Source organism: Gadus morhua, chromosome 10 (genome assembly GCF_902167405.1).
Source record: "Gadus morhua chromosome 10, gadMor3.0, whole genome shotgun sequence".
Lineage (NCBI taxonomy): Eukaryota > Metazoa > Chordata > Actinopteri > Gadiformes > Gadidae > Gadus > Gadus morhua.
The window spans coordinates 24,732,625-24,744,097 of NC_044057.1; the positions used below are offsets into that span (position 1 = coordinate 24,732,625).

Genomic DNA, 11,473 nt, shown 5'->3' on the forward strand with positions numbered 1-11,473 from the left:
CCCAACACAGAAATCATATAAAAAATAAAAAAACACCTTTTTCATGTCCCTCCCCTTAGACTGCCTCCACAGGAACTCAGGACATTGGGAACTTATTCTACGCATAACGTTTTCATCAGTCATACCACCCTCATAGAAATCACCGCATCTTGCATACTTATAGGCACAGACCCATCTCACAACATCTTGCAAAGCTCACAATATTGTACCTCCAATCAAGCAACGTTAATACAAACAACAGCAACACGATGAAACCCTTTAAGACTATCTGTGACAAAGGTTACATAAATATTGGCTGTAGTATTTTAGGATTTGCTTAAGAGGTTGGGTGTACTTTGTTTCATGTTTGGAGATTATGGATCGTGTGGACACAAAATGTAACTGTATTGTTTGCTAAGACCGGTATTTTGACGCTCATAGAATACAAAGTTTATTCTTTTCATGTACCCCGAAAAAAGACTAGGGGCAAAGTGGATGACAAACTCATTGGTATTCTGTCACAGGCAGAGTAACACTATGCTGAGGAAGTCAACTAGTTAACACAGTAGGTTTCAGCCGTTTATGGACCCATGATGACTTCAGGGCAGAGCTTTACCCGGTAAGGGTTGTTAGACCTAGAATCAGGGTTTCTTCCCAGTAATCAGAATCTGTACCAGATGTAACTTCATTTTCAGTTTATTCGATTTGAAACATTTTACAAATCAAAAATCCATATGTATGTATTTGAAATCAAATATAATTTGGGGGCGTAAGATCAATACTTTGCGATTAAGGCTAAATCACAAAAAAGGTAAACATCTGGCTGTGCTCCTAACAACAACCCTCAAAGCACTTTCAACACTTCTCTGTTCGTCACAGTGGAAATGTTCCTTTGAATACACCATTAGGTACTCAACTGTCCCTTTTAGAAAATAACTTTAATGCTGTTGTTATATTAAGACATTGAGTGCATTACCAGATAACATTGAGAAGGAAAATACATGAAGTAACATTGTGTAGATGCTCTCAATTCACATTTTATACAAAGTTGTGAAAACCGCTAATGTTTTTCCTGCATAAGCTGCAATGTGCCACATCAAATCGTCTGATTCTAATCTTTAATAGCTTTTGAGATATTATTTATGTTGCAGGTGATTTAGCTAAATCTGCAAAAAATTCACTTCCTGATGTTGCACTTTCATTAGGAAATCTATGACCACAATAGAATTGTGATTGTGGAAAAGAAAAGGCCAAAATGATGAACTGGTAAATACATGTTGTTGTAATTGTTAACAAATAAGGATAAAAATGCTTTGTAATCATACATTTGATTATATTTTGCAAAAATATAATCCCATTACATGATGACCAGAGTACAGCATCAACATATAAACATTTTGGAAAATATTTCAACTTGGCCATAATACCCAACCAAACCTGACGGAGGATCCTCAAATGAAAGAACAGCAAAGAGAGAATGACATGCAGCAATGGAAATCATTATTTTGATTCATTGAGATCATCATCAATCAAGGGTGAGGAGGAAACCCTATATTCACTGAAGCAGGTTACCAATGCACACACAGTTCCATTATGTTCATCCAAAGATGTATGCTGCCTTCCATTTCCTTTTTTCTGGGAAGCCTTATTCGCGAATGGTCATTGGCAACCATTTTGAAACGCATCTGTTTGAACGTGAATGTTTCCAAAGCCTCCCTCTCATTAGCATGTACGCATCTGTCATGCAATCACGTTAGGAAAATATAAAAATTCATTGGGTTAGGGTATTTACTTATATAGATTTACACATACATAAAAATTCATATACTTTTAGGAATGTTAATCTATTTTGCTGTTTACTTCTTACATGATAACAAAATAACTTTTCATACGAAACACGTCACATATTATAAAATGAACAAACTCACAAGTCCATCATCTTTTAGTAAAAGCACATAATAAAAATAAGTTTATTTTCTCCCTTATATCTTACAATATATTTTCTCTGTCAAACAACAAACACGTGTCCTTTCTGCGCTTGTTTCGTGGCTTCCTTGCAGCGGTGCGATGGCGGCGGTTCAAACTCGTCGGCGTGTGTGTTTCAGTTCTCTCGGTAAAAAGGCGGGGTCCCCGCCACTCGCGTGCGTCGCGCGGAAGAACTCACGAGGCCGAGGTGTTGGAGCGTGGTCAAAAAAAGAACAAACAGGCAGCCCTGACGCCCGGGGGGGGGGGGGGGGGGGGGGGGCTGTCTTACAACGGGCACTTGGCACAGCCGCACTCCATGGCCGTCTCCATCTCCTCCGAGTACGAGGTCCCGTCGGTGCAGCGGAACACCGCCTTCCTCCGCCGGCTCTTGGTGGGGCCGCAGCAGACCCCCGGGGGCGCCGAGGCCTGACAGGAGCGGGGGCAGTCCATGCGCGGGATCTTGGTGGTCGACGTGCACGTCTTCATGGGGTGGTGGCGCTTGAGCTGCTCCCGAAGCACCTCCCCGTGGCAGGTGAGCTCTGCGCAAGCGAAGGGGGACGGGACCAGAGAGGGTTCGGGGTTCAGACATCTCTCGCACACACGGCATCAAATATATTGACTGCAGATAATAAAACTGTGAACATCGTGAAAAAATGAAAATGCCTGGATGTTGTCTTATTAGCTTGGTTAGCTTGGTTAGCTTGGTTATCGTTACTCTCTCTCTGCCTCTCCTCACCGGTCCCTCTCTTACCTGTGTCACAGGTGGTTCCGGTGTAGCCTGCCTGGCAGTGACAGACGGGCTCCCCGGTCTCGGCAACGCGGCACTCCCCGTGTCCGCAGCGCTGCCCCCTGCAGGCCGGGGGTGGCTGGCGGCGGTCGCAGTACTGGCCCTGGAAGCCCTCCCCACACTGGCAGCTGTACGACTGGCCCTTGGGAACGCACAGGCCATGGACACACCTGGGGGAGGGGTACAGGAGAGTAAGGCTGGATGCTTGTGTGTGTGTGTGTGTGTGTTACTCGCGAGCAAACACTCGTGAGTCTCTTCTTTAAGTTTTTGGTCGGGACAGCGATCAACCTTATTAATCAGTTATTGGTGACCCCCATAGAAACTGATAAAGGTAAACCCATGAAATATACAGGTTCATTAATTGTTCAGTTAAATCAGTGGAGGGAACCTGCAAACCCATCAAAGACCCAATTAAAGATGTTATATTGAAATTGGCCCGCCAAATTCCCGCCGGGAAGATATCTTATATCTTCACACCCACTGGTTGTCATTGTGAAGTTGTGTACGTGCATGTGTGCATGTAAGTGTGTGTGTGTGTGTGTGTGTGTGTGTGTGTCTGTGTGTGTGTGTGTGTGTGTGTGAGTGTGAGTGTGTGTGTGTGTGTGTGTGTAGGATCGACCTACCTGCTACTCTGACAGGGGCTCAGCGCTGTCTTCTGGTCGCACAGGGCTCCCGAGCGCCCGGGGAGGCACTCGCAGGTCACCCCCATCTCCCCGCTCTGCCTGCAGGCTCCCTGGGCGCACACGCTGCAGGAGTGGCACCCAGGAAGGAGGCCCTCGGTCTGGGAGGGAGGGGCGAGAGGACGGGGTGAGGCGGCGGGACGGACCGAAAACTCGTAGTGGATACGATGCAACCAGCGGTACCGGACGGACCGGTGGAACGTCATGAGTCCGCAGGATTCATGAGGCGTCATGTGGACTAGGTAGGTAAGTAAGTCATTGGTTTAGACCCAGAGGAAAGAGCCCATTATGTGTTCAAATGCATCTGGTGCGTCAGGAACCAGTTGTGAGGTTTCTGTACAGGACCTGTACCAGACCTGACATTGCCCAAGATGTGGTCCCATTACTTCCCATTGGGTGGATTTACTTTTTTGTATATTAAAAAGGATTTGCACTAGTTGAATTACCAGGTCAGGATAGTGTGATTGTTATTTTGACTCCCAGACAAAAAAGGATCTTGGTTTAATGCCCAATGTCTGCAGTCCACTCATAATCACCCATGAGCAAGATACCCTATCCCCTCCCTGCTCCTGAAGGACGTGTATGTGGGTCCAAGTATTTGGACGAACGCCCTACACAGAAATCTGATGTGATGTGGTTCTATGATCGTGACCGTTACCTTGCCCTCGGCTGTCCGGGGGGCCCCTCCCCTCCCGGTTGCCCGGTAACTGAGGTCCTGGGGTTCGCCGTTGACCCTGACGTTGTGGATACAGCCGTTGAACGACTGGAGGGGGCGGTCCGGCCCCGGCCGCAGGCCCGACGCCACCACCTGAGCTGGCACACCTGGGGGGACGGAAACACACATCTGTAGACACAGCGTGTGCGTGCGTGTGCGTGTGTGTGTGTGTGTGTGTGTGTGTGTATGTCCGTTTAAGTGTAAGTGTGTGTGCATGTACATGAGTGTGTGTGTGTCCCTACCTCCTATGTACAGCTGTTTGTGTCTGTGTGTGTGTACATGTGTGTAGGTGTGTTGGAGTGTGCATGTACATGAATGTGTGTGTGTGTCCCTACCTCCTATGTACAGCTGTGTGTGTGTGTGTGTGTGTGTGTGTGTGTGTGTGTCCCTACCTCCTATGTACAGCTGTGTGTTGTGGTCGACGGAGGGCTGCCGTGGCAGCTTGCCCAGGCTCTTGGGGGCGCCGTTGTCCACCACCAGGCTCAGAGAGTGGTTCTGGAGCAGCAGCTCCACCGTGTGGAAGAGACCGTCACTCACCGACTCCACGCTGCGCACACACACGCACACGCACACGCACGCACACGCACACGCACGCACACACGCATACATGCACACGCACACATACACACACACACACAAACACACGCACACACACACACGCACACAAACACACGCACACACATACACAAGAGACAAATAGGAAAATAAGAGTTGATTAGTTGATTAAAATAATTGTGTTTCACTGGAATTATACTTGTGTGTGTGTGTGTGTGTGTTTGTGTGGTTTTTAGCTGAAAGGCAGACAGAACGCTACAGAGACAGTGGTTTGGCAGAGCAGAACGAGAGAGAGAGATAACGTGGATGAGAGCAAACAGTCTTAGAGAAAGCGAGATAAAACGTGGGAGCATAGGGAACAACGGGGGAGAGAGGCCTAAAAGAAAGAAAAAAGAAAGCAGGCAGACCATGGAAGAAGACAAAAGAAGGAGTGAATCTGATGTTTGTGCTGGGGATCCCAGACTAGGCCCCTCCCCCCTCTGGTCTCTCACCAGATAACCAACTGAAAGAAAGTGGCCTGTTTGATTGACAGCTGTTTAGTTGCTGTAAGACATCATTTTATTTTTGTTTTAGCATTTTAGCATATTATCGATCTTTATAATGCAATAGAATAATACAAACACATGGTTTCGTCAGAATAGCTTGCTAGTACCGAATGCTCACCACTAAACTTGAAATTAATGGATCAGTTTTCACCATAATGTAGTGGTCAATAATGCATGCATATTATTATTATACATTATTATTATTATTGCATAACAAGGCATAATGTATGATACGTATTTAATACATAAACACTGAAGGCATTATTCTTTCTATTCAAAAGTATAAACCATTGACGTTTGTGAAATTGTAGTGCAAGAGTTCTGTCTAAGTTTTCTATTTTAAATACTAGAGCAACACATGGCTTGGATGAAAACAGCAAAGGAAGCAAACAACAATAGCACAAACAACAGAAACTGTCATCATGACCTTTTCGAGACATCAATCTTCGCCCCTCAGCATTTAGTTTGTGGTTTTTCAAAATAAGAGCTCTCCCCCCACCACGGACCCAACACAGTGGAGTGTATGTTTCCTATTAGGGGTCTTGTAATGTAATAATGGGATCCTAAAGGGTCTGTTCCAAGAAGCCCAGATCGTGTTCTGCCAGCGCGGGAGGGACAATTTATTATGTCGTTTCCTTGTAAACCTCTTTTACTTGCCCTTTTCCTTCCTCTCCATCCTTTTTTCCTCCCTTTCCTCCCCAGTGTCCTCTCCCTTTGGCTCCAGTCCTTCCACACTTTTTCTCTTAGATTCTCCTCTGTCAGTTTACTTTAGTAAAGCAATGCTCTGCAGCTCTGTTGATTCCCCTTGTCTTCCATCCATATCTGAATTAAAACAAATGAGTGTATGACCACATATTTCACATTTAAATATGTAAATTTGTAAATGACCATATAACAAATGCGCCTCTACTAACATACTGCCCTACAGGTATGCTCAAAGGCGCAGACAGCCATATCTCCAACCAGTGTTTGCAGGTAGTGTCCTCTAGGTGTCACTATAAGACTAAATCTAAACAACAGCCCTCCAATCCAGTGTTATAGATATAATATCATCACTGTTTGGACACAGACGTTTTCCAATGTGTGTGTGTGTGTGTGCGCGGGTGTGTGTTTTTGTGTATGAGATTTTAAATCCCATATGCACACTTACTGTGCATAGACGTGAGTTTGTTAGCATGTTTACATGATCAGGCTCTGTATCTGTCCATGTATTGGCACGTATGTGTGTGCATGCTGTGTGCTTCTGTTCATGTTTTTGTGCATGTCTGTTTGTGTGTGTGTGTGTGTGTGTGTGTGTGTGTGTGTGTGTGTGTGTGTGTGTGTGTATCTGGTCCCTGTGGTCATTTGGAGTCAGCTTGCTTGGTGGTGAGTATTACTTTAAAAGCTGCTCGTTATGGATTTCAATAACAACATACACACAACCGTTGCAGATTTCAACCACCTCTCTCGGTCTGTTTGCTCAGACCCACAGGGTAAAGTCAATTTCCTGTCAGTTCAGAATCAGCTACGCGCGCGCACACACACACACACACACACACACACACACACACACACACACACACACACACACACACACACACACACACACACACACACACACACACACACACACACACACACACACACACACAACCTCTGTCATAAATCCAAGACTGCCTTTTTATAACTGAATCAATCACAAACCCAGAAATAATTACTGGTTGCCAACTATCTCAGAGGAAAACAAGAGTACGTTTATTTATGAATTTGGATAAGCTACAAGACTGAGATCTGCTTACAGGGTTCAATCTAATTAACCACCGCTGTTATTCAACAACAAGGCATCTTAGGCACACAAACGTAGCAGTGTATTTACATGCAATTGTGTGCATGCAAACATCCACTACATCTGTGTGTGAATGTGTGTGTTTAAGTTTTTCGAGAAAGCCATATTTGTTTTTGTATATTTGCATTAATCACATGCATGCAGTGTATATGAGCTGGGATTTTTCTATCTTGTCTATGTGTGTGAGTTTGCGTGTGTGTGTGTGTGTGTGTGTGCGTGTGTGCGCATGTGTGTGTGATTTCTGTGTGAGAGTGTGTTTACCAGTCCAATCTGGTTAAAATGATGTTGAGCAGACCGATATCCCAGTCCCATATTGCCGTGGCAACCTCAATTAGTCGTAGCTAAGATACCAGCTGTAGAGTGGTAAGTGCTTTCTCAGTTTTCATGCAATTTATTCTACATTCCCTATTTTTTGATTAACTCAAGCTGGTCATTGAAAATATATTAGAATGTGTTATGATTTAAAAGTCTCAAAAACCATGCTGATACTCAGTTCGGAGACTCCAGTACCTTCAGCGTGGACACTCTCTGACAGCCGACCTACCAGTCTGCTGAACATGTTGGTCCATCACACCAACTCCCTGAAGACATGTTGCGATACTTGGAGTACAGTTTCCTAAACGGAACTTCACCTGATCGACTAATGATCGGAGACGTCTTGAAAGATAATCACCGTGTGCACGATGTGTGCTCGGACGGTTTTCTCCTCGATGCTTCCAGAGCTAGGGATATTGCATCGCCGCAGGACGTTGGCTTTGTTCCACACCTCCATCCCCCTTCCATGCTTTCGGTCATCTTTCTATCTCTGTCTGTCCGGCCATCCGTCTTGGTCACCAATTTCCTCTCTCTCTGTTTGTCTTTCACCGTCCTCTCCTCCTCTGGCCCTTAATCTTTCCATCCGTCTCTCCATCCTTTTTCCCTCTTTCCATCACTTCTCTCAGCTGGTTCCCGCCCCCCCCCCCATCCCTCCTGTATCACTCCTCCATCAGGCCATCCCTCTGTTCTTTTTCTTTTCTCTCATGTGCTGCCGTTCCCTGATGAGCAACAGCAGCTCTGCTCTCTTTGACCTGATGGTAGATTACTGTGGCATTTAGTAAAGGGCAGCGCATTAATATACAACACACACACACACACACACACACAGGCCTGCACACACACGCTTGCATGCGCACCCCCACACACACACACACACTTACATAATCTGTATTCTCCATCATTTCGACGTATACACACATCCTGGCACAAGGTGTGTCTCTCCCCCTCTCATACTAAACATGCATGTACTGTATGGATGTGAGTGTGCAAGTACACAAGACAGCCTTAGACGCGCTGATTGGTTATTAAATGAGGGCAAGGTGGAGGACTCACGCGTTCTCGTCTATATCTTGTCATCATCCTTTCTTTTGACCTTTGTTTTTTACGAAATCTATCTGGAGGAAATGAATCCCCCTCTCTTTAGCGTTATTCAACCTTCACCCCCACACAATTAGAGTTGTTTAGATCACTTAACGAGTAAGTGATCTAAACAAGGGTGGGATTAATAACAAGGGGCTGATTGTTACAAATGAGGTGACCGTTAACAGGAAGTGCTGGTCAATAGGGAAGTGATCCTTAACTAGGACAGGGTCATAACTAGGAGGTGATTGCTAACAGTGAGGTGACTGTTAAGGAGTGGGTGACGGTCAAACAGGAGGTGATCTGTAATGAGGTTGTGATCAGGGAAACGGGGTATAAGAAGGCAGCGATGATTAACGAGGAGTTGATCTGTAAGGAGGAGTTGATCGGTAATGAGGAGGTGATCGGTTAACGAGAGGCTGGACAATAAGGAAGGGGTAAACGGTAAGAGAGGGGTGATAATTAACAGAGATGCTTAATGATGGTGGTTAACATTAACAAAGGGGTGATCGGTGACAGTGCATCGATAGATTCGCTTTTCCTGGTTACTATATGTTCAATGAACCTCACCAAAGCATTCAGGCAACGTTGAACGTCAACCTGCAATAACACGCCTATGGTCATGCTCCTCCACTTGCCTACGCTCCAACCAAGCCTTTCTCCGGAGCCAACAGCTTTCTCCAACCCTCCCACCGACCCTTCAAAACATCTGAGGGACTGGTCCCCCGGTCCCTGGCATCCGTCGAGAGAAGCCCTCCAAGCAGGGATCATCTCCCCAGGGCCGTGCCATACGAGTGGCCTGCCAGCGCCGCGACACGCAGATAGTTGTCGGTAGGCAAAACACCAGTAGGCTGTTGTGGAAAGAGCGTGTTTCACGTTGAGGAAAGAGAGCACTTCACTGTAGCTGGTTTACACGATCTTCTATTTTGTATGGACAGCTGATAAGACTCGGCACCTCACGGAGCCAATGGCTCTGGTAATCAAAAGCTGGCGGCCGGTGTGTGGGGAGCACGTGGGGGCTTGCGGTCGGGAGGCTGCTGGCCATGATTTGAGTCCCTCTCTGGTTGCACGTCGGCCGGCGCTGAGCTCAGCATGAGGAGAGTGTTTACCCAGCGTTTAGTGTTCAGACCCGCTCTCTCTATGCCTCCTCCCTTCCACACTATACTTGTTGGGGGTATCACATATCTGCTGCTCCTCTCGCTCTCTCTCCTTCTTTTCCTGTCTGTGTCACATTTGTTTTTAGCCTTTTATAATCGGTCTGCCCCTCTCTTTCTATTTATGTCGTAGTTTACACTATCTCTTTCCTTTCTCTCCCATCTCCCTCTGGACTTTCTCATTTGGTTCTATAATCTCTCTCTCCCTCTCTCTCTTTCTCTCTCTCCCTCTCCCTCTCTCCCTCTCTCTCTCTTTCCCCCTCTCTCTCCCCCTCTCTCTCCCTCTCTCTCTCTCTCTCTCTCTCTCTCTCTCTCTCTCCCTCTCCCTCTCTCTCTCCCTCTCCCAGGCGTGGTCCATGTCAAGCTAACTCGACCCGACAGGGATAATTCCCTGACTCACTCTGTGGTTAACTTTCCCCCTCTGCTCTTCTGCTGGTGCGCTCCAATCCCATGTCATCCCTTCCCCATCTCATCCACCCTGTCACTCAGCCGTGCCCTTCCTCTCAACCATTACAACCTCCATCACCCCTTCTCCCTCTCTCTCTCTCTCTCTCTCTCTCTCTCTCTCTCTCTCTCTCTCTCTCTCTCTCTCTCTCTCTATCTCCCTCTCCCTCTCCCTCTCCCGCTTCCTCTCTCTCTCTCTCTCTCTCTCTCTCTCTCTCTCTCTCTCTCTCTCTCTCTCTCTCTCTCTCTCTCTCTCTCTCTCCATCCAGCTGTCACCTCTGTTGCACTGTTTGCCCGTGTATCATCTATTCATCCGCCCATCCATCCATCCATTCATCCATCCTTCCCTCTCTCTTCTCCTCCCTCTCTACTAACACACTTGTCCTCTCTTCCTCCTCTCCATCAGACCGCGTCCACTCCTCTACTCCCACCTGTTCCCGGGAGATAATCACGTTCCCCTCCTCCTTTCCATCCCTCAATTCTTGACTTCCATCCCCTCCCTCCATCCCTCCCTCCCTCCCTCCCTCCTCTCCTCTTCTTGCCGGCGTGGGCGTCTGTAGGAAACGGTCAAGAAATAACCGCTTCCCCAACGCGTGAAACCCGGAAACACTCAAAAAGGGTTGTCGCGGCTGGGGCGCTTGCAAGCGTGAATACGGCACACGTTGTGGAATAGTTTGACGAATACAAAGCCCACCTTGATGCAGCTGTGCCTCACAGTTCCATTGTATGTATATTTATTTAATGTTGTGTAGCTTAAACACTGCAAGTTTGTTCTTATGCAAAACCACTTCGTCCCTGTCCTAACTTATGGCATCCAGCCTCCTATCCTCTCTGTTTCTTGTGACAACTTGTCTTTCTAAGGTGACATTACGAGGCAGGTCTGGCTGATGGGAAGCACGGGGTGATGCTTCTAAACATGAAAATTTGTTGTCTAATGTCATTGTTCTGGAAATTTACCTCAGCACAATGCCTGCTATCGAATCTGGCATCTCTCGATCCTCTCCCCTTCGCCTCTCTCCCTCACTCGCCCCCTCTCTCCCCTTCTATCTCCCCTACCTCCCTTCTTTTATCTTCATCGATCTTCTCTCTCTCTCTTGCGCTCTCTCTCTCTCGCTCTCGCTCTCGCTCTCGCTCTCACTCTCACTCTCACTCTCTCTCTCTCTCTCTCTCGCTCTCGCTCTCACTCTCACTCTCTCTCTCTCTCTCTCTCTCTCTCGCTCTCGCTCTCTCTCTTGCTCTCTCTCTCTATCTTGCTTAGGGCAGACATAAAAAGAGGCAGAAATCGATAAGAGCCAATGACAAAACGGACAGAGACAGAGATGGCCTCTCTGTCTCTCTTCAATTCTAACCATCCCTCCGGCTCTATCTCTCTTGCTCTCTCTCCACGTCTATCCATGCCTCTGGATATGACCCCCTCTCTGTCTCTCTC

General features: G+C 46.9%; 1 protein-coding gene across 1 annotated transcript in view; it reads right to left on the reverse strand.

Moving 5' to 3' along the window:
* Positions 1–653: 653 nt before the first annotated feature.
* slit3 (slit homolog 3 (Drosophila)) overlaps positions 654–11,473 on the reverse strand; it is a 192,499-nt gene continuing 181,679 nt past the window's right edge. The window contains exons 34-38 of the mRNA XM_030367896.1: positions 4,519–4,673; positions 4,070–4,233; positions 3,355–3,512; positions 2,696–2,901; positions 654–2,483 (exon numbers count right to left, since the gene is read on the reverse strand). Of these exons, the coding sequence (XP_030223756.1) occupies positions 2,230–2,483; positions 2,696–2,901; positions 3,355–3,512; positions 4,070–4,233; positions 4,519–4,673 (937 nt within the window). The 3' untranslated portion in view covers positions 654–2,229. The remainder of the gene's footprint in view (positions 2,484–2,695; positions 2,902–3,354; positions 3,513–4,069; positions 4,234–4,518; positions 4,674–11,473) is intronic.